At 31.5% G+C, this 25,050-nt stretch overlaps 1 protein-coding gene across 7 annotated transcripts in view; it reads right to left on the reverse strand.

Moving 5' to 3' along the window:
• Window positions 1-25,050, reverse strand: part of Pde8 (phosphodiesterase 8) — a 101,664-nt gene that overhangs the window by 41,720 nt on the left and 34,894 nt on the right. For 2 of the 7 annotated variants that reach the window (XM_066298700.1, XM_066298697.1), the window contains exons 2-4: window positions 23,086-23,275; window positions 8,405-8,481; window positions 2,861-2,920 (exon numbers count right to left, since the gene is read on the reverse strand). In XM_066298700.1, the coding sequence (XP_066154797.1) occupies window positions 2,861-2,920; window positions 8,405-8,481; window positions 23,086-23,221 (273 nt within the window). In that variant the 5' untranslated portion in view covers window positions 23,222-23,275. Of the gene's footprint in view, window positions 1-2,860; window positions 2,921-4,237; window positions 4,567-8,404; window positions 8,482-23,085; window positions 23,799-25,050 lie in introns of those variants that run through there. The other 5 variants (XM_066298695.1, XM_066298696.1, XM_066298698.1 and 2 more) reach the window with 4 other exon arrangements.

A 25,050-nucleotide genomic window follows, 5' to 3' on the forward strand; every position in this document is an offset into this window, starting at 1 on the left:
TCAACATCTACGGAATTACAGGGTGTCAAAATTTTATTTGAAATACTAAAATTTATTAATAATTGGCAAATCACTTGAGATAATTAAATATTTTATACAAGTTGGTGATGGTTAAATTACATTGGAACTAACACTTCGATGATTTTCACCAGAAAACAAGCTTAAACAATTTTTGAGTTTTGGCTAAATTTCTAAAAGACAACTGAATTTACTTTTAAAATATATGAAAATCAAAATGAATTTTTTTTAATCAATAAATATTTCTATTTTTAGAAAAATCAGACGCGGACCATTTTTTCCCAAAAATATTAAACAACTTTTTTGTACACGCGCCACTGGTAAACTAAAAAATAATTTTATTTATTGAAGAATTTCTCTCTCACATAGCTATTGACACATACAAAATTTTGTTTAATTATTTCAAGTTGTTTGGTAATTATTAATAAATTTTATTTCTTTTAATGAAACGTTGACACCCTATATCTCCGTTGATGTTGATATTGCAAATAACGCCAAAGGAAAAAAATCTTATTTTTTAAGGCCCTATTCGCTAGTAAAAGGATAACCACTCCAAAATTGGAATAACCGTGTATATCAATTTAAATTGTTTGATTTCCTTTATATTTCGTGTTAAACTTAGAAAGTTGTTTGACTGCTGCATTTTTTTCATATGCATGATAAACCTTGCAATTTTTCAATTGATAATAATTTTTTGAATTACTTCTATCTTGTTCTTTCTACCTTATTTTCTCAAATAGCTCAAGGTCTGTCACAGATATGGGAAAAAGGCCTGTGGCAATTAATTTTGATAATTGAAAAAAAAATTAAATTTCACAAAATGAAATGAAAGTTAAGGCTGATGAAAAGGATGCTTGATCTAAATTTCTAACTTTCAAAAACTCTACTAATACAAATTAGTTAAAGTCAATTTAGGTTACCCAAACGTTCAAATTTCGGCAAACTACATATGTAATGAAATGTAGGATTTATAAATGCAAAAAAGGCAAAATGACCTAAATACAAATTTTAACACTTTGTATTTTGATAACGAAGCTTTAATGAAAAAGCTAGTTCAAGCTATGTTTCCTATTTAGTTTTCTGAGTTCTTTTGACATTAAAATTTTACCAATTGAAATCTTAATTATCATACACATATAATTAAATTACATTTTTTTATACGTCTTAACAAATTGTTTTTTCCCTTAATATGATGTGTAATTTTGTATGTTTATAAATTTGATAAATAATTTTTTTTTTTAATTTAATAACATATTTTTTTACTTAGCAGATATGATTCATTCAGGGCGCTTGTAGAAACATGCGATTTTAAATCAATATGTTCACAAACAACATATTATTGTTGAACAACTATATAATAGCTATTTAAATAACCACTAAGAAATTCATAGTTTTATGTAACGTGTGAGATCCCACAATATCACATGAGTTACACAAATTAGCATTTTCTAACGAGATTCATACATGATTTTTTTTCTTTTTGAAACAGTACCAAGAGGTAATAAGAAAATGATATAAATTTCTCCCATTCGTTTACTGAAATTGCGGAATGAAGACACCTGCTCTCGTTATACTTACATATAACTAATTTCAAAATTAAACGAAGGATGTTTATTTAAAAAAAAAGTCCTTCGCATTCTGTGCAAAAATACCCATCAACTTAGGCAGTCATAAAAAAGTATGTATATCATGGAACACTTCCCAGAATCAGTTTGAAAAGTGTTGTTTTCGGAATTGTAGTTGAATATAGACATCCAGGTTTTCTTTACATTTTATCGGGTGCCTTTCGTGACATTATATTTAGCGGCTCTAAGGTGTTAGTGGAAATGAAACCCCAGAGTCGACTCGACCGTTTCTGATTGTAAATGTAATTTCGTACCTTTTAAAACTTTCCATCACCAAAAACTAACACTTTGCAGTTTTAGGAGAATTCCACGATATGAATACCGAACGTTTCGTTCGTTCAGCTCAAAAGTTTTCTATAACTTCAATCGCTAACAGCTATGCGATTGAAAATTAAAATATTATAAAAAGAAAATAAACATATAGCTAAAGCTTTAATTAAATTCTAAGTTACATATTGTTGTAGATGCTCATATTTACCTGGTGTCACAAAATTTCTGGATGAAAAGTATTAAATTATAAAAATAAAAGAAGGGTAATGTTAAAATTTAATAATTGGTTGCCCTAGTATTCATAAAAATACTTTCTTTTACTACTACACTAAAGGTATACTAGGAAAAATTGAATTTTCTTTCGTTCCACGTCATAAAAACTCACCATCCTATTTTACGAAATCAAGAAAATTATAGTTGAAAAGATGAAAATGAAAATTGCTATTGTGAACATTCTATATGTATTTTTGATCAAATGAGTATTTGCGCATGCTAAGGTGATTTTATACGAAACTCCATCCTAAAATTATCAATATCCGACTTATGCTAACTGTGGTATAAATTTTTTTATGGGGCACTAAAAATGTCTAAAATTTCTTTTAAAACGTCATTACTTCGAGTTACTGCATCTTACAATAACAAAAAATCTAGGAACTAATACACGATCAAAAAAGGATTCTATCACATGAAAAAAATGCATGTGGTCCCATTTGAAAAAATTACACTTAATGACGTCCCACTTTTTCGATACCCCTTGTAGGGTTGTCACTAGTTTTAAAATTTGATTTCATACACATCCCCATAATTCATTTTTTTATGAAATCACAAATATATACTAGAAATATGAGAGGCTCTTAAATAGATACCTTATATAAAATATTAGAATATTTCCTGGTGATACGTTTTTTCCTTAGAATATGAAGAACTAAGTATGCAGAAATTCTCACCTTTAAATGATGCTTAGGTGTAGGTGATATCAGTCCATATTTCGCTTCATTTGGCCCTCGCTGAAATAACAAAAAAAACCTTTTATATAAATTTTATTTAAATGTAGTCTTCTATATATTATTAACTTCTCTTGCCGTTGGAATTTTAACTTGTATCTTCCTCTTTCGCTTTGTTTTACGATATAATTTATCTAAACCTGGTACGAAAGTTATGTTTTTTTTAGATAAATATCTTAATTTAAACGGGCTTTATGCAGTTTCAGAAATTATCATGAAACATGTCAGGAATTAAAAGATTATTAAAAAATATAAAATATTAAAAAAATAATGAAAGAAGTTTCTTGCTACTTTCTGCTTTGCCATGTGGTACTTAAAATTGACCTTAACAAGAAAAAAGCTCCTGTAAATACTTATAATGACCACGTTCAGGAATTTGAAATATGCAGTTTTGATTCAACGAAATCCGATTTATTGACGAGATAAATTGTTATGGATTGAAATTAATTGTTGTGGAAATTCCTCCTGTTCAATAAACTTTAATATTGAAACCGGAACAACGATGAGTAAACGGATTATATCTTTCCTCATTAAAAATTTTGATAGTTTTAAATAAAAGTCGAAAGAAAAAGGAGAGAAGAGCAGTTCACCAAGACCAACCAAACAGAGCAGTTCACAAGATAATCCACTCAAAAACTTGCATCCATTTAAATTCACCGTAACTTGTGACAACAAAAATTTGGTGCTGCAACCCCCAAAAGTGAGTTACTCACAAAACGGTGATAATATTTGCACCGATTACACAATAAATTAGTTTAAGACTTCAGTTGTAAATAAATCAATTAAAGGTTACTTCTCAAATCAGTTAACTTCAGTTCCTATCGGCCTGACAAAAACCGAAAGTGGTCCTTCGAATACTTTAGAACCTCAAGAACCAGCCGCGGAAGCAGAACCTACTAATTGGCATCAATGTCTCATAGATTTACATAATCTATTGTGACAACAATTATAAATTTATTCCATTTAGAACGTATAGCCAATATAGCTTTTACAACTATATTCCACTCTAAATTCGCAGATACACCACACTTTCATAAGGTTTTCAACAATCAACAAAAGAAGCCTGTGAATACTTCAATAAAGTTTCGATTTGCAATGGAAACTACATGGAAAAACAAGTAATAGGATTCTGTGTTATCCTAAATCAATCAAGTCCATAAAGCTATGCATTTCAATACCGGTGTTATTGGCAATATTCCTCATGCCCCTTGAGGACAGATTATGACTGGTAATAAACTGGCACCACGTTTTCATATTGATTTCTACAGCGACGAATTAATGTGCCTTAGTAAACAATTCTCATTTAGAAGCAACTTTTACCTTCGCCGCTTTCAATATGGAGGAAGACACTGATGATTGAAGTCTACGTGAGGACACTGAACTACTGGGATCAGTCTCAAATTGTATAGTACGTCTCTGATATCGGGCTTCGCGGCCCTCTCCAACAATATCCCCGTTTTTGACCCGTTTCCTCTCGTCACTTTTCATCGAACACGACCTCCAGAAGCACCACCAACTCCCTCCTGTACGTTCATCTTGTTCATACAGGGGTGTAGAAACGCCGAAGTTATCATTAGCAACCGTTACCGGATAGCCGCAATTGTCGCAAATAATCGACATTTTACCGAACGCTAGACATTCTAAGTGAATGTTTCAACGCAAACTACATACTTTATTGTCCAATAAAAAAAATATAGATTTTTCCGCTTATCGGAATTGATAAGAGGAGAGGGAATGATTGAATACGTAGTGGGTTTTGATAAAATTTTGTAAACATCTGATATTACACACTTTTCAGGTTATAGCATGTGTGTGAAATTAGGAGATAATTCTATAGCGTAACAAGCCGGGGATTAAGTCCTGTTGATGAATAATAAAGTGGTTTGAGATGACAATGTCTTCCTTGTTAGCCAGACGTAAAACAGCGTTTCACAACAACTCCCTGTCGTTTGACCCTGAACTGAAAATGAGACAAAAATTAACATGTTTTTTTTTCTCAATTATAAAATGCGACGGGGGCTCATTCTAAAGAGAAACTTTGGGTTTCATAATTTTCGCATGAAGTCAATCCAGTAAAGGGGACCGGAGCGAAGAAAAGTTGAACGTATAAAATTTGCTCCGTTGGCTTCCAAAACAGGTTGTATTTTTCCATTATTTGCGTCAAAACTCGAAGAATCAAAAGCCTTGGAGGTCCACAGGAACCTTTTGCTGAACATTGAAATCGGTCCTACGAGGAAGTTGCGAGAATTTCTTAAATTTTTCGCCATTTTAGCGTTCACACGGTACACTACTGGTCAGAAAAGACCCTTTATTTGAAACCTCTCAACCGTGTTCCATATGGCATGGGAAAACGTACATCCCGGGCTTTTTTGCACCGGAAGCGATCCAACGCGTAGTAGCTCAAAATGGTGAATAATGAAAATCTACACATTGGGAAAATTTCGAAACTTCGCATATAAAGCCGCATTGCAATTTTCCCATTAGAGATGCTGCGATGCGGCTAGCGCTCAATGAAAATATTTGGAAATTTCTCTATCAATTACCCATTTCGTCCAAAATTCGAATCGAATAATTCAACTCCACATCATCCAAATAGCTTATAGATTTATAGAGCTAAGGTGAATTCCTTTGCAATGGCTAAAAATGATCACTTTAGCCAACACATAATCCCAAATTTTATGGATTATAAATATTACTACTAGCCATGTTGTGGCATATTAATTATTGCGAGCCGTGTTTTATGTCAATAAAAGGTTACTTTTTCTAGTGAATCGAAGAAAATATATATTTTTCAACGAGTATCCAAAATAGTAATTTCTGTGACTGAGATGCGAGTTGACAATTTTCTTGAATTACAGAAAATTGCTTTCGATGAGTAAACCACTACTTATACTTTTCTTACGGCGACGTATAATACAAAGAGTAAAAAATATATATTATATTACCATACAAGGTGTCAATTTGAAAACTTCCCACTGTTATCATTTCAAATTGAGTTAGATTTTTAAAAAATCATTGGAACACGCCCACTTTGGCATTAAGCGGGACCAACTTTTATGTAGAATTTTCTGCATCTCTTTAATCCGTTACTACCCTGAGTCACTCTTTCAAATATGTTAAATAGTAAAGGGAATCAAGTGATCCATCATTGTAAAGGGCTTTTAATTCTCAACATTTTGGCACGTCGTTTGTTACATTGTTGACTATTGCGTTATCAAGTTAAGTGTCTTTGATAATTCTAAATTTATTTTTCCTATTTGCAATTTAATAGCTTAGCTTTGAAACCAAGATTTTTTCTGATTTCTTGTGATGGCCATACCGACAAGAATAGATATGCCTGCAAATTTACACTTCCCAACAGAAAGCTGCAACTACTCAATAACAAAAGTATTTCTTACAATTCAAAGAAAGAACATTACTGTTGTACCAACTAAAACTTTTAACCCTCAATAGAAACTTCTGTTCGACATCGACACTTTCCAGCTAAGAAAGTTTCATTAAGTTAAACTCGAAGGAACCTTAAACTAGAAATTAAATCCTCTCTACGTCTTAATCTGCAATCACTTATAAACTTATCGGGTACTTTCTAACAACCGAACCTTCCTTAGTTTAACCAAAATCTTCCGGCAATACTAAGTATAGTTAGTTTCCAAATCCATTTGTTACGTTATTAATTATTGTGACGTTTTCAATCGCACTCAACCGTTAAATGAAGATTATTTCGAAGTTGCTTTGTTCAGCACGAATGAGTTGAAAATTAAATATAAGTTCTTGACTACTCCTTTGAAGTTTCTAACGCCTGCAGTTAATCAATAAGGAAAACTTCAGTTATTATTGCCTCACATCAAGCAATTTCCTATATTGATTAAATAATTTAAATTACTGAGAGCGAATAATTCATCAGTTCATTAAGAATTCGTCACAAATTCGCACTGGGAGTTCGATTCAATTTCTAATTCTTAACAAAATATGGTCAAATATCATTATACAACGGAAATCTGAATATTCTCATGATTTGAATATTATTATGATAAACGTAAATAATCTCTTGAAAACTCAAATTAAGACGAATAAGTCATGCTTGTTGGTTGAAGTTCTGAAATTGCTCCTTTAACTTCATGATAATTTAGTGCAGTGGACTGATTTTCCGAAGGAGCATTTTGATGTCTTTCATTTGTGAAAGAATAAATTAGAATTACAATGCTAATGGCTGATTTGAATCAAACTGTTATTAGGTTTGTAACTGGTATTATAAAATTGAAAGAAGTTTATTTTCTTTGTTTTAAAGTGAATAACATTCAAATGTTTTCCGTGAGGCTTCTTGTAAACTGAGAATATTGTTCATTTATAATTATTAATTTATGAGAGTACTTCTGCCATCTTTTCCATTTTATTCCAGTTTACCCAACAGATGTTGGATGTCATTAGAGCATGTAATTTAATCGAAATTGGAAAGATTTCATGTTCAAAATGTGTGTGCAGTGGGTATAATCCAAAAATATCAAACTACACATATCAATTCGAGGTCACATTAACCAATGCACCCAATATTAACTTTGGTTAACTGTAACTAATTAGCAAAATAATTCAAACGTAAAATTTTTTGTAATCGAAGGTATAATAGATATTTGATTTTTGCGGCAACTGATATGCTCTCTCAATAAACTTGTATGCAGAGCCGTTTCACAGAAGATTTTCCAAAATTGGGACCCCTCTTCGAGGTAAGGATTGGATCAACAAACTTGTTTTTATGCTCCCTAATTTTCCTATTCCCTAATATTTTTTCAATATACATAACAAACTCTAAATATTTATTCTTTTAAAATCGTTCTCCCAAAATCTCGATTAGGACCACTAAGGCCACTTGCATAATTAACAAAATATGTTCAGATAAAACCTTGACTTCATACTGAAAATCAGATTGATCTACCGAAATGGCATCGAAACAAATTATTAAATGCAAATTTAAGATCTTCCCTCATTTATATTAAAATAACTCAATTGGCCTAAAGTGTGAAAACCATACCAGAAATGTAGACTTGGCTCCTTTCTTTATTATATGGTGCGGCTCTAAATTTACCGCCCCCATCCTTCTCGCCTTTTTAACAAATTACTATTAAAGAAAAAAAAACAGAATGCAGCATTAAAACGGGCAAAAGGAACATATTTTTTTAACATTACTTACGTCACCGGTAGCACAAAACGGCCGATTTTTTAAATTGAAACATGATTTAAATGACATCTCAAATTGAAGTTCTTTCAAAATTATATTTAACGGTGTATTGTGATTCAAAATCTATTGATATTAGTTTTTGAGTAAATTTGGTATAAATTTAGTAAAAAATGCAATGCTATCTCACCTAGATATTATATAATAATTTTTGGACATTACACATTTTCTAGAATTTAACTAGTCAAGATCATTGAATTATGATTACCTACTGAGTTAATCTGTCATATATTTCAATAAGGTACAGTAATACTCACGTTTATGTCCAAAGGTTCTTCTTCAGGAGTCAGAGCCAATGAACTTTTTCTATGATGCAACACCCCTCGACCGACTTCTGAAAAGAAAGATAAAACTCATTAAACTCGACATGCTCCTAGCAATCTTAACGTTGCGTTATAGGCCATAAAATAAAAATAAACGTCCAGAATCACAAAACAGAATGGGTTACAAATATCAACATAGAGTCTTGGTGCCAATTTTAAAATAATATGGCTTTTATTGGCTGTAAAAATTTATGACACTTTCACATAAAGTTGCCCATTATTATTAACGTTATCTATATGAGTAGCTTTAGTGATATAGATGGGCATTTTAACTCCATTTTAAGGTAAAATTATCAATATCCTGGTAAATTTTCCTAGAACGGACTTTTCATAGAAACGATGAGATTGCCGAAGAAATGCATTGATGAATTTATTGTTTTTCACGTAACTTATATTCCTGATAAAATTTATGACGTTATGCTGTTATGAGGATAGATCTAGACTTAACATATAGATAGCAATTTTTTTGTTAAAAATTTGCATATATTAGGAAGATCTACTTTAAAAAGCTTATGTCTAAAGTTTGAAGGTAGTACATTGATTTGAATCTTTTGGAGCCGTTTTTAATAAACGCTTTCAGAGATTTTGCGAATATGGAAAAAAATTATTATCGAGACGTGATTCAATACTTTCATTTGAAAAGTTTTAGTGCATACAATATCAAACCGGAGATAGATTCTACACTGAGAGAATCTAGTTTTTCGTTAACAACTGTAAAATATTGGATGGCAAAGTTTAAACGGTCGTACCAGCGATCAAGAAGAACTCCGTAGTGGTCGACACAATGATACTTCAGATCTGACTACTTCAGAAATTATGGTGAAAACGCATACAACTACACTGGAAGTTAAATATTTTAAAAAGTGCTCTGTATCACATTTTGGTGTAACCGTTGGATATGAGTAAGCTATGAGCAAGATGGGTGCCTTGAGTACTCACAATTGAACGAAAACAGTGCCGTGAGTATGTTTCAAGAGAGTATTTGGCGAAGTTTTGCAGCATTAAAGCCGAGTTTTGATGTAAATTCATAACCATGAATGAAACACAGGTCCATTATTTCTCGCTTGAGACAATAGAGCAGTTAAAACAATGGTGTTGAAAGGAAGAATCGGCTCCAAAAAAGAAGAAAACCGTTCCATCTGCAGGGAGGGTGATGGCGTCAGTTTTTTGGAATGCATGTAGGATCATTTGTATTAACTATCTCCCTAAAGGAAAAAGAATAAACAAATAATATTATACAAATTTATTGCATCGTTTGAACGAAGAAATTAGGAAAAAGCGACCGCATTTAGCGAAAAAGAAAGTTTTGTTTCATCAAGACAACACACCAGTTCACACTTCCGTCATTGCGATTGCCAAAATCAATCAAATTGGATTCGAATTTTTTCCTCACCCACTCTATTCACCAGATTTGGCCCCCTCAGACTATTTTTTGCAACTTGAAAAAATGGCTGAATGGAATGAGATTTGCCAATAATGAAGAGGTGAGGTGCGAGATTAATGTCTATTTTGAAACATTTGAAGTTTCTTACCATAAACAGGGTATAGAACCTATAGAACATCGCTAAAAAAGATATGTCAATCACAAAGAAGACTATGTTGAGAAATAATGTAATATTTTCTAATTTGTTTTTCTTTAAGTGTTAGTTCAGATACTTCTGGGACTATCCTCGTATATCTCTTCATAACATAAAATACAATGCTTTCTTTTTTAAGTGAAAGAGTTTTTGATTTAAGGATTAACAGAGGGAAAGTTATGTAATCTCCTTGTTACGAGAATTTTAAACTGTTATACAAAGTGATTCCTAAGTCGATATTTTTTTAGCTGTTTATAGAAATCGTTAAAAAACAACATTTTCAAAAAACTATTTTAAAAATTTAAAAATAAGAAAGTTACATCAATTTATCGCAAACTGCATTATTTAATAATTTAAAAATGATCCAATGATATTATAGAACAAAATTTTGAAATGCCGGCGGCAACACGAATTTTTTATCTTTTATAAGTTTTTATCTCTTTTGTATTGTTATTGCCACATTTTTCTTGAATTCCTCGCGTTTAGATATTTCAGTCTACATATTATTAAAGAAGTTTAATTTCAGAAAATTGTTTAAACTTAAAAATGGCACATTATGAAAATAACGAACTAGTGGATATGTTGCTTATTTACAGGGAGTGTCATCAAAGTGCGACAGCAACTTTGAGGACTTATGTAGAACGCTTTTCCTTGCGAACTCATCAAAAACTTAAAAGTTTTGTAAACCTTGATCAAGGAGCTAGAGATGCTGGTGATTTGCGGGAATATCGTGGGGGTAAGCAGGAAGACCGAGAAGTCCTGAAAATGTGCAAAGGAAAGAACAAACTTTAAATTTTATTAGGGAAGATCCAACAATAAGTAATCGAGTAATTGCAAATCAGGTCTGAGTAAATCAAAAAAAAATATAGGCAACATTGTGAGAACATTAGTTGCATTTTTTTTATGTTCAGTGTGCCCAAATGCTAGAGCCTGAAGGTTTTTCCCGTAGAATTCAGTTTTATGAATGATTTTAACAACAGTACGAGCATGATGAATATTTTTCATAAAAAATTCTTGTTACTGATGAATCATCATTCACCCGATATGGAATTAACAATTTCAGAAATACACATGTTTGGTGTGTTGATAATCCCCGTGCAATTCAAAGAAGCAATTTTCAAAACCGATTTTCCATAAATGTGTGGGCAGGAATTATGAATAGATTACTTGTTGGGCCGGACATTTTTGCCATACCATTTGACGAGTGAAATTTATTTAGACTTTTTACAAAATTATTTATCCAATCTTTTAGATAACGTTGCACTGAATATTAAACAAGGTATGTGGCTTTATCATGATAAGGCCCCTGCCAATTTTAGACGAGTAGTATGGAAGTCAATGAACGATACTTTTCCGAATAGCTGAATTGACCGAAATAGTGCAGTTCCTTGGGCACTAATATCACCAGACCTAGATCCCTGCGATTTCTTTCTGTAGGGTTTTATGAAAAGTTTAGTTTACAAGACGTCTAGAAACACACGGGAAGAATTAATTGTTCGTATAGAGCAGGCCGCGGTAATAATAAGAGAAAAATCGATTTCCTTATTGCGGTTCATTAAGGAACAGTGGTTGCACCTTCTAAAGCGTTGTATTAAAATTAGTAATGACAACTTTGAATACATTCTTTAAATTAAATAGAATCATGGACTCATTTTGTAGTAAATTGATGTAACTTTCTTATTTTTAAGTTTTTTGAAAAAATTTATTTGAAAACATTGTTTCTTTTAATGACTTCTATGCACAGTTTAAAAAAAGGATCAACTTAGCAATCAACCGGTATTTTCCAAATTCAAATTAACTTTGGAAGCAATCAGATTAAAAGTACACAACAAAAAATTCTGATGAGTTTGCTTCAACATGTTTCCAACACTCTATAAAACTCCCATTTATTTCAGAAATTTCAATCATATTATCAATAACCCTCCGAGATACGATATTTAAAGTTCACGTGGTCCGTTTTCAATTTCCGAGAATTTAATAAAGCCCTTAATCGAGACGTATTCCTCGATACACCCAGAGGACCGAAAATGCGGTTTACAGATTAATGCACTGACATCCAGATTGATTTCTGGCGAATATTTGTGCCTCGTTTTAGGATTTAAAAATAAGAATTTTTAATATAAAAACATAAATGGACAGGACTACAGTCACACAAAACCAGAATAAGCCAACTTGGCTTTCTCCCTGCAATCGGATATTGCACCCTCGAAAAAATTCCAAACTTGAACTCAATTATCACCTTGTGTCCCTTAATCCATCCGCTCGCTTTTAGAAAATAAGGGTCGGAAAGGAAATTAAGGGCAAAGGGTCCCGGAAAACATACTTTATAGAAGCAAAGCTCTGAACAGTGGTTGAAATACCTAGACCCGACTTAATACGCTCACAAATGGACTTTGGGAAAATGGGAACAAGAAAACGTTTCTTTGATGTCATAAAGGTGGATTTGGGAGATTTGTTGAGCGATGATTAATTGAGTTGTTGAAATTTATATTGAAGAGGAAATGTGTGATTTACAGTTAACATGCTTTATAAATAAATATTGGAAATCAGAGAAGTCGCTCATTAAGTCTGTTATTTTTAGAGTTTTCTTTATTATTTGTGCTTAATATTTCTGATAATACGCTATCGAAAGCAAATTGGAATAAAAACCTTAACAGATTATTTTTTACCCTCCTGTTTTATTTCCAAAAACGTTTATTTCGTGTTCATAAATTCAATTTATATTTGAATAAATAATAATAATAATTGCTATATATACGCCAAGTATATTAAATACAAATAGGTGAATAAAATTTCTAAAACGCTAAATAAATATGTCACATAAAACATATTTAGGCCATTCATTCATTTGAGTTCCCCAATAATAATTTTTTGATTAATATATTTTCTCAATTCTGGTGAACGAGGTTAAACACAAGTGAAAATACGAAATTAGGAATAGACAATTTCCATGCTAAAAATTAATTTAAATATTTGAGGAGGTTAGATCAATAGCCAAATTCTTAAAATCCCGGTTCAATTTCAATCGTCAGTTTATCATAAAGTTGATATAATTAATCGCCTTATTAAATAAGTGCTAAGGACATTCGATAAAGATATTTCGATGGTTGCAGTTAAAATAGATATTTGCAAAGACTTCTCAACTTCCTTTTTGAATTCTGATTTTAAAAGTACAATTAAAATTTCAAAAGGAAGGTGCAAATTTGACAAATCAAACTTTAGTAATAAGTGACTCTTAATTTGAGATAAATTGAAATACCAGATTCCTCTTCATTTAAAGATTGGATATCATTTAACGGAGTTTTAATAAAGTCTAAATGTTCTCGATTAGAAACAGATGAATACAGATTTGAACACAGGAAGAGCGATTTTTTGTGGTTTGACATAAAAAAAAGTAAGACTTAGGATAAAATCAGTAATTGTACTCTGAGCGAGATAGACGCGACTATGATTAATGATTTTTGGAGAAGTTGAAAAAATGGGGGAATGATCAATACCACTCCACCATTGTTGTCAGTACAACGAAACTTTAATCAAATATGTCGAAAAGATTTAAGTTTCTTCTAAAAAAATAACAATTCTAAACGAAAGTTTTTTAAACGCCGGTAAAGAAATGACAGATTGGACACTAAATATTTCATGCTTAAAAGCGACCTGAACAAAACCTCAACAAGCTTATGACTTTGTCACCGAACTTTGTAAGCGGAAACACCCAAAATAACATAAATTTGAACACATGTGCGGTGCCAATGCCTTCATATGCCTGAATAAAAAAATATGCAGTTTGCAAACGAACCATCCTCGACATTTCGGTTCTTATAGTAAATATGTGTTAAGGTTTTCCTTCAATAAACGAAACCACGAAAACGACAATTTGGTTTACAAAAAATGGACTGTATTTAATTGCACATATTTTAAATAATGACAGAGTTTATTGGTATAAATGTGAAGAGGGAGAATGCTTAATTGGGCGGGTTACACACTATGATTTTGATCACACATCTGACACAGACGCCGTTCCAACACGGAGAGAAGAAAAAAAGGAAAAAATTATGAAGATTTTTTCTCTGGGGAAACCTTAAATCTAGTGTTTATAAAATCCAGCCTTGAAATTTGAAAACATTGCATAGAAGAATTACATCTAGAAATAGAGAAATTGCAAGTGGAAGTTTTTGTGAACGTTAGAGTGGAGTTTTAAAATAGACCTTATTACTATTTAGAATATAATAGACAGCATTTCGAACACTTCAAACATTAGTAAACAGTTTGTCTATAATACAGTTGATATCTAAGCTTGAATACAATTTGAACATAATTTTTCGAAAACCCCTGATCGAAAAAAAGTATATTTGAAAAGGTAATTGAAAGACCTTTCAAAATGACGTATAACTCAATTCCCCTTCCCATATAAAACTTTAAGGGTTGCTTCCACCCCTGCTATAGGGAACATCAAATTTAATAGAATGCCAACTTATAGAATGTCCCCCTTAAAAATAAAATCGACGTGTGTTTGCATATTTACATATTTTCTATAAGGACCGAAATATCGAGGGTGGTTCGTTGACAAATTGAAACGTACTTAATTTGGAGTTATGACCGAAAACCTTAAGCTTTTATCCTTACAGCATATCAGTCATTTAATAGTAAACACGAAAGTAATATAGAGCCAAAACAGAAATATTTCTACTCCATTGTCCTAGAAAACATCTTTGTCGAGTTCTAAATTAGTTTTCTCAGTCAGTCTGTCCCCATTAGTGCCGTTATGTACAAAAGAAAGGAAAAGTAAATAATATAGTTTTGTTGTCTCTAAACTTCTATTTTAACTCTATATCTACTGTATCTGCATTTCTTTCAAAGGAATATTCTAAATTCACGTACTGAAAAAACGCCCTGCCTAATTAATTTCGCATTTAAGGCATTTCAACCGAAAATGAAATTGACGATAAAATTAACAAAAGCCAGATACCTTTAATAAAATATAATATGCAAACACACTGGAGAAAAATCTGCATGAAATTAAGGGCTAACCCTGTTTTGATACGAGCATAAACGAATTTTCACGAGTTCAGTGAATAGATATGCCAGTACATAAATCATTGGCATCCACATATTTACCAAAACTAGACACGCTTCACTCCAAGACTCCGTAACTTTATTTACGCTCTTCCTGCAAAATGCTCTTTGTTGATATAACCTAATTTTATTTAGTGGGTATATTCATAAGGTTCGTCAAATTTTCAGACCCTTGTAGAGCGGAATATAAAGTCTATATACGAGTTGTATTGATCTGGCACGCACCGCCACATCTAGACGAAGATGTGCAACAAATTGTGTTACGTGTGTTTTATGTGTTGTATGTATGTATGTGAAGTTTATTGGATTTAATCCAGGTAAATGAATTAATGTAAGCATTGAAATGGTTTAGATGCAATAAATTCGAAGCACTTCTCATTTAATACATTTGTTATTAAAAATTATTATTGGAACGTCATCGAAAGCATAACTCAAAAAGATGAATCAAAAATACTTTACCCACTTTCCTTTTCAGATTTACTACACTAAAAATTCCTCTTCTTTTAAATCCCTATGAGCGTTGGTTAATGAATAAAATTCAATTACTCCAAGATCCTGGAGGATTTTTTGATTTTCTCTTTGTGTACGGTTTAACGAGATATAAAAGAGTTAATTAACCCCAAAGCTGACAGCATTTGAGCAACATCACAGATAAGTCTATGGTATAGCAATTTCTAATCTCTTGTATTAACTTAATGTACACTAAATCACGTCAGACTTACTAGAATCTCAGGTGTTCTTCTCTCAACTTCATAATAAATCCCCGGTTTACATAGATTTGTATGAAACAATATAGAATGTCAAGATAAGGGCACAAGTTAATCCGTTGTAGCCGTATGTTACCACGACAAATAGAATTTGCTGAGAACAGTAAGACATTGATAGATGTAGAATTGCTTGCTAAAATTGTTTCATGAAACGTTCTGCGATTTTTATGTGAAGTGGGAAATTTTAGTGAAAGTTTTAGTCTTACCTATTAGAGTGTTGACCAATTTCGTTACCATTAACTGATTTCCCACATTGGAGCTCGAAAAATATCAAAAACTCTATTGGGTATGTAGGACCCAACATTAGGTTTTTATTTGCTCAGTGATACTTGAATAATTGTAGTCACCATTAATTTTATGAAATACCCATCGTGTCAATAATAGTCATGAGGCTGCGAAAATTTGACATAAGTGGAATATATCACATAGAATATATAACTAAAGAATTAAACAACAGATTCATACAAAAGTAATTGAAATAACAATAATTTGTTTAGAGAATGAACAAAAATCATTTCTTATTTTGTTTTTTGGAAATACATTGAAGAGATGTATAACTGAGTTAGATTACTAAGAGCTCGAACGAGATCCCTTGTTAAATTTTCGGTAGCACACAAGTACAGAACTTTTCTATAAATTAAAAATTTACAATGAATTAAATTGAACTAAAGTATGTAGAACATTAGTATGTTAAATATGTAAAAATTTATGAAAATTCCTCGCCTCAATCGCTGAAGAAAGACGATTTTGAGAGAACGTAAGTTACGTCATAAATTTAAAAAACTGATTTGAGCTAAATGATTATCGTTTGATTATTATACTTAATTTAACCTTTGATTTTTCGTTCAAGTGTCAAAAAGAAATTATAGGTGCAACCAAGTGTACGAGACATCGGTCACCACAATTCAGTTTTCATTAAGACATTTTTTTATTTGCTTTTTTCTTAGTAGTAAGTTTTATATTTCATTCATTTGACTTCGAAAAAGTTATTCCAATGATTATTTTTATACTCGTTTGATGAAAAAACTTCATGAACATATCTTGATCAAAGTGAAGTTCCAAAATTACAATTATAAACGTGATTTCATTCAAAATTTTCCATGGAAAAATAATTAAGCATGGAAAACAATTGGGACCCCGTTGTTGCCTCAGACTTTTGCTGATAATAATCACTTTGATATTGAAAATAAGTCGTTCTTACACAAAGCGTTAGTAATTCCATGATAGTGTTTATGTTTAATTTAGAACGTGCTCAAAGATTGGCGTCATTTTCAAGTTTATTTTCGACAATTCAAAGTGTTTTATGAACTGGAACATTTCTGGATAAACTAAGAATGTCAAAAGTTTTCAATGTGCGATTTGAATCTAAATTTAAAATATACAATTATTATTGATGAAAATAAATATTTAACTTCATGCAAATATATTGATGACATTTTTTCAATATATGAGCCTGATAATTATAATTTGAACAACTTTCTCAATTATTTAAATTCAGAAACACCTAATATAATATTTAGGATTGAGAAAGAACAAAACTTTTCTTCTTAGATCTTTTAATCAAAAAAGATTTACAAAAATTTGAAACAAATGTTTATGCAAAACCAAGTTCCACTAAGCCTAATTTAAAATATTACTCCAACCATCCAATAATGATAAAAAATATTACTGTAAAATGTTTATATGAGAACTGTCTATACAAAACTGATATGTAATGAACAAAATTTGAATGTTAAAAAATATATATACAAATTATTTTATGAGATAAATAATTATCATAATAATTTTATAGACAAATTTTTTCATAATTTCCAGCAATCTATAATGCGGAAGAATTAAAATATGCCTATTACTAACCTAGATATACCGTGCACTGTAGATAAATCAGACTAAATTAAGTAATTAGGAAATAAATTCAATGTTAGAATAGTGTTTAAGACAGAAATCATAATACGTTAAAAATTATTTAAAAAAAAGAGATAAAAAAAGTCAGATATAATTTTTTTGAGATTATGACTAATTTTGTATTACTATAACATTTAAATCATTAAAAACAAGAATTAAAGAACACAAAAACTACATTACAAATCGACAATCTCACAGATCAAATATATGCCAGCAGGGCTTTGATAATGGACACAGCATAAAATAAAATATCGTTGCCAAGGAACCATTACTAAAGCAATATAAATAGGAAAGAGTGCATATATTTTACTGAATAATACCAATGGAAACTTGTTTATCTATGTTTCCATAAGAGATCAGCCACGGACACATGAAAAGGAATTAAAAACTAACAAATATAACAGAGTAATTAAAACAAACTAAGAAAAGTGTTCACTCGAGTTCAGTTAAGGTTTAACAGACAATAATGAGACACTCCAATCGAACACCTACTGGTTTTAAGATGTTTCCTAAAAATAAAATAAAAAGGAAATAATTCGCTTTAAATGAGTAGAACGTATTAACAACAAGAATTGCGTTAATGAACAATTTTTCAGTAATATAAATTTAATTTTTAATGATTATATACTTGGCAGATTTAGACACGACATTCTTCACTTTCAGTGTAATCGTGCATATTTCTGTAATTTTCCATTTATCTGTGGATATCTGACCAGCGACCCTTGATACTGAACAAACTTTTTGCAAGAATTAGACTATTTTCCCTTTGCTTACAGTCACATACAAAGTGTAAAATGTTAATTCCGGCTCATCTATTTGAATAAATCTATCAAATATAATGTGTGAATTATTATTTACTCTTAAGACCCGTCGATACACTTTCTTTAATGGACTTCAAAATACAGTAAGCGACTTAAAAGCATCTATAAAGAATGGACTTTTTTAATTCAAGAAAAAAAGTTTTTCTCTTAAAATTACTTCAATCTAAATTGATTAGTTTTAATCATACTTATATAATCATTTTACCTCCAGGAAGATAACGTCGTTAATAATATTTAAACAATCAATTTTGGATCGCTGCTCCTCCATTAGGTAAAAGACCTTAAATACCAATTAATTTTAACAATGTTTTCAAAACATTTGACACTTCAACTTTTACGCTTTAAAGCCTCTAAAGCGGCAAGAATTGAGCGAAACCTTTTTGCAACCATAATTTTCAAATCTATAATAATTTATTTTTATAATATTAAAGAGATTTTGCTCATGCACACATATATCAATCCACTTTAACCACATCTTTAAGAGTAAGTAATGCCGTTGAGAAATTCCTTAAGCACAGGAATCTGTAGTATCTTTAAACATTTGCAGCTTCGCTACGTATTCGTCAGACGAGATGAGTCTGACATGAGAACGTGTATAAACACACATCATTATACAGTGCAATTTTTCACGAGAATGCTGATTTGTGAGAAGATACATTCCTTTTTCAGCAAGCCGATGCCGTCTAAGCATTATGTAGAATCGCCTAAAGTTTTTTTTTTAATTCGGGGATGAGTTTAGGATAACCACAACAGCTAGTGTCCTTGTGGTAAGGATATGTTGTCATTGAGAACAAGATTTTTGTCATATTGAACTAGCGAGTCCTATTGGATTTTTTTTCATCAAGAAAATCTTCCATAAGATACCCGGTCAGATGTTCTAGAGACCGGCTAGCTGGACATTTACCAAAGTGCCTATTGACCAAAAATTTCGGGATTCCTGTTAACACAACTTTTAAAGGCCCGGGACTATCCCTAAGGGATATAAACATTTGAGTCGAAGAGGGGTGTGTGGTAGTCATTAGCTGATTGCCCTCTTGTGCCCAATTGTTAGTTTCCTTTAGTTTTGCTCCTATTAATTTTTTTCCCTGGAAATTTGTTATGGCTTTTTTATTTTTCTCGTTATATTTTACGCTGTTCTGCTATGGAAAAGTGAGTTGTTTCACCTTCTTATCCGGTTCACTCCATCTGGTCATTTTCCTTCACCATTGCGGATATGGCTTCCCTACAGCGGTTCCATTTTGATTTACTCTCTTGAAAAATCCAATCCTGGAAAATACAATGTTCCGCGGTGTCGGAAACTCCGCAATGCGTAAAGTTTCTAAAACTTCCGTGATAACTAAGAGTCTAAAGTAGTAATTTTTTAACATCATTAGAAGTATTCCTCTGATAATATTGAAACTGACACATTATGGGTTTGAAATGATGGAATATACAAGGTAATTCAAAATTGAATGTAAATATTTTAAGACAGTATTTCTGAGGTCAAAATAAGATTAATTCTTCTTATAAACCTGTATTTTGAAATGCACTCCCATGGAGCTGGAGTCATCAAATATTGATCGAAAAAAATCGACTTAGGCAAATTGCAAACAAAGTTACCGATCGAATTTCATGAAAATATGCAAGCTTCTGTTTTTTAGGCGCTTTATTAATTTTTTGCCTCGAAAATTATATAAACCTAATTTCAGAAGGGTTAGAGGGAGTCTTCACTGTGCATAGCCCAAATTTTATTTTTCCATCGAGAACTTCTAAATTTAACTATCATCCAGTAGGTTATAAAAATCTAAAATTTTTATGTGTTATGTTTTTTTCATATAATTAATCGCATGCAAGAAAATCGTTGTTGAACAAAATGGTAGCATTATCAAAATGACAAATAAAAAAAGTGTGGTGGTTTTCGACATCTGATATTTTTGCTCCTTTTCTTCTGAAATTAAGGTTACATGATTTTTTAAGCAAAAAATTAATAGAGTGCCTAAAAAACAAGGGGTTGCGAGTTTTTATGAAATTTTATCGGTAACTGTGATCATAATGTCACATAATTAATTTTTTCGCAGAACTTTCGATAAATTCGGCTGTAGAAAAAAAGAGTCTTATTTTGACCTCAAAAATATTCCCAGAAAATATTTACAATCAATTTTAAATTACCATGTATAATTAATTAAACTTCTTCTAATAAGAAAATTATTGTGTTTTTCTTTTGAATTGGAAAATGTTGCATTTTGGAGAATATTCGCCATGGTAAATTGAATTCATTAAATTTGAACAAATTCTTAATCTCAAACTACACCTTATGACCTTTTTTCTATAATTTCTCTGATATACTAGAATCATTTCGCGATATTTCCCAGTAAAACTTTGTACTGTATTTTCTGGATTTTTGTTTAGAAACAACTGAATTTCTTATTGAGTCTTTTAGAGTCTCGACTAACTTCCATGAGCTTTGTCTAATCTGAGACCCAGTTGTTGATGAGTCGAAATACCTCTCTATTAACATTGAGGAATGTCTAAATTAGATATAAATGATCTGAATAAACGAAAATGGTACATTTTGAAATATTAGCCCCCAATGTGCACCTGTGTTCATTTGAGAAATTACGGGGTTTCCATTCCACAATTCCTGGGATTACGTCAGGTAGAATGGGGTGGCAAACAGATATCTCTCCCTGATAGCTGTAAATGCATTCACAATTACTACTTAAATAAAAATTTTCACGTGTTCTTTAACTTTTGGAAATCAATTACTTATTTAATCGCCACGTGGCGTAAACGAATTACATTAAATTTTGTTGAATTTTACTTTCAACTTCTTTTTTGAATAACTTCAAAGTTTTCTCCTTCAATATCTTCCTCCAGAAAACATATGCTATAAGAGCGTCATCCTCTGGGTGATTTTAAAATTCTCGTTATTCAATCACGAGGAGCTATGTGTACTCCACAAATTCAAAGTTTGAATAACTAGAAGTGAAGTTAGCGGTAAGTTGGCGAAAGAAATTGAACGCTCAAATGGAAATAAAAAGAGGATGTTGAACAACTCGTTAACACGTGTTTCTACTTATTGGCTTCATCCGGCATGTGCGCGTGCAAAATAAATATACACATCAAAGGAAACTATGCATTTCCTAACTGATTATAGTGATTATTAAAAAGAAAACGTCAAGAATGCGTTGAAAATATGAGGCTTGTCTTGGATAAATTCATCTGTTAAGCTATTGTCAATCACATGTTAGATGGTAAATCGCAAATGGCTTAATAAACGCCCTACGTTTAAGACTCACCGCATACTGCGAGTTTTCGTTATGATTTTTAATGATTATTATTCTCTCTCTATTAACTCTATTGTCTCTGATGATTATCTGATTGTTAGAGCAAATTCGAAATAACAATGTAACGTTATACGCAATGCAGTTCAAAGTGCCTCAATTATTACTATAAACCCAAATGTATACACGGTGCAAAAAACGAAATGCTAATATCTACTGCGTGATTTTTACGGCATGCCTGAAAGGGGTTTGTGCACGGCTAGATCCATTAATATCCATTAACGCTGTGTATTCGCTTTTTAATTCTGTCCCCTCATTTGAGGCGATGTTTTTCCATTAGAGAGCCTTGCGCGAGCTCGCCTCGATTTACCTTCTAAAATAGGATTTCAAGGCAAAAATGTTCTCCAGTATGCTTTATTGAGAATATGCAAAAGGTCAAAGGATGATGCTCCTTATTCTATGCAAAGATCTCTTGTGCCTCTTACGAATACGAGACGGATTGATGTGTTTAACAGAGCGATAAAATAAGTCGTTCCTTATTTGGATGCAAGGCCGACACTGCATAGAAGAACTGTAACAACATAAATGGTATCGAGAGATTGCTTCAAGTGCCTACCTGATTTAATTACAAAATTTATTTATTTTTTTCTCATTGCTTATACAAACACCACATACTTCTTGCCGATAGCTTTCGTATTCCGATCGCCTTGAATCTTGACGTGAAACATTCTCGAAAACTTCATTATAGACAATGTTCATCAATACTTCACATTCTCTTTGTTTATATATATATTTCCTACATTTGTGATATTTATCTGAATTTTTAATACACGTTGTCCATTTATATAACATTTTCGTTTCATTTTTCCCATTTTAACATATTTTTTTAATTCTGTAGTAGCACACATTACTTCATATTATCTCATATTTTGCAACAGTTTCTAGTATTCTCCTTCAGTTTCCGCAGATTTACAATAAACTATATTTTTCGGCTCACTTACATATACATTTTTCACACATAAAATATTATAACACAAAAAAATAAAACTAAATTTACATATAGGATCATAATCATTATTGAGACGGTCCCCCTCTTTTTGACCCCCGTTTTTCTCTTCGAAGTAGTTCCATCATCCATTCTCTTTTTGAAATATTTATTTCAACATCTTATTTTTTTTGGCTCGCTGATTACTATACTACATAACTTACCATTATATACTGCCTCCACCGCAGCTACCTCTAGCTCTCCTAACTCCTCTTCCTCCTCAACAATTTCGTTGTCAATCAAAGAGTCCATCATCATTTCGTCGCCGTTTTCGCACCTTTTTCCGTTCTCAATAATCATTATTCATTTAGTCTCTCATGTCTGAAGGTATGATAATCTTCACTTCCTACGCACCTATTTAACAACTTGTTGACAAAATAATCATAAACGCTACGCCTGGTTCGTTAAGTTTAAACCGCTTAACTAGAGATCGCAATCATAACATCTGTTTGGCAGGTTGTAATTTAAATGATTGAATGAATTAATGTACCAGAGTGAATTAAGACTGGTTTCATATCAATTTAGTTCAACAATTTTGGCTTTGGCTTCTTGACTGAGGAAAAATATGTTTTTAGCTAATAACGTTGATGGTTTACTGAGAAATGCTTTTCTGAGCACGATTCAATCAGCTGGTATTCAAAGAAATACACATTGAACGTTCTATCAATTGATTAACTAAATATTTGTGAAAACGCAAATCGCACCTTACCTGGAGAACGACCTTTATAGGCGTCAGGACTTCTAATAATATTTTAAACGTAAGTATTTGAGAGTTTGTATATGAGATTTCTAATTTTTTTCTAATTTATTTTCTCATAGATCTAGTATTTAAATGTTGACATTAAACTAAACTGAAGAACACTTTCAATTACAGTAGTCTCTCATTCCTTGAAGAGTCACGTAAGTGTTTAATTTTTTTTGTGTTGAGTGAACATATTGAATTACAATGAAATGAATAAATAATCGAAATCTTTCGCACTTACTCGCGTAAAATTTGTATTATAATGCTCTGATGTTCATTTCAAACTACGTAAATTAATAAAAATAATAAACCGGGACGAAATTAAACGATCACTTCAAAATTTTCGGCTACTTTTACTTCGAGATATTATAAATTCACACATTCGATATCGTCATTTGTGGATTGTCAATTAAAATAAAAAATGTACATTAAACCCCAATTTTTTCATTTATGTTCAAAGAATCAGACATGAAAAGCCAAAAATTGCAAAATCACTTTTTCGGAGCAAAACGGATGAAAGCTTTTAAAAATCAGTCGCTGATGTTTGTTTCCCTAATATTTATGACAGCTTCCATTTTCCGGCACATTCCTATTATTAATTTTAAAATTTCTTCTTATGGTATGATGTTTTTAAGTAATCAAGATCGCAATTCCTCTAATGTTTGTGGTTGCCGTATTTTCCCCCGTCTTCCAGTCATGTCCCACATATGTTCTATTGGATTCGTATCAGGATTATCTTCCAGGCCATCTCATAGTTTAAATTGTAACTTCATGCAAATATTCTTGAACAACTCCAGCGACATGGAGTCATACATGAAACGAAACGCATCACTACAGATTCAAGGATATGTCTAATACACCTGGCAGCAGTTAGATAACCACGTTCAATCATCGCTAGTACCGCAGAGACGTTTAGATTGATGACACCCCAAACAATCGCGAAATCTTCACCAAAACTTATTTTCTTGGTAATTTTTAGTAGAAAATTGTAGGGTGCAAACAATTCGCCGGGCGTTTTCAAAAAGAGAAAACTATGTTTAACAATGATTTTTAATTTTCTCGATCAATTGTAGAAACAAACATATAACTTGTTTCGGTCGCCGATATCAAAAAGGAAAAAAAATGAAATTGTCAAAGAGATCCTTTAAATTTGTCCAGGAGTATACATTTTGACCAAATTTAGAAATAGACCGTTTATTTATTGTACTCTAAATATAGCTCTCCAAGTCGAGTTACCACAATTTACTATTAAGGTATTGATTATTTAATGAATTGAAATAATGTTTTAGAATCCATATAATTATACTAACGCGATAGAGGCTAGATCACTTATTAATTCAAATTAATAAGGCTGGTTCAATTTATTTATGAAATGTAAAATTTATTT

This window comes from Euwallacea fornicatus, chromosome 31 (assembly GCF_040115645.1).
Source record: "Euwallacea fornicatus isolate EFF26 chromosome 31, ASM4011564v1, whole genome shotgun sequence".
NCBI lineage: Eukaryota > Metazoa > Arthropoda > Insecta > Coleoptera > Curculionidae > Euwallacea > Euwallacea fornicatus.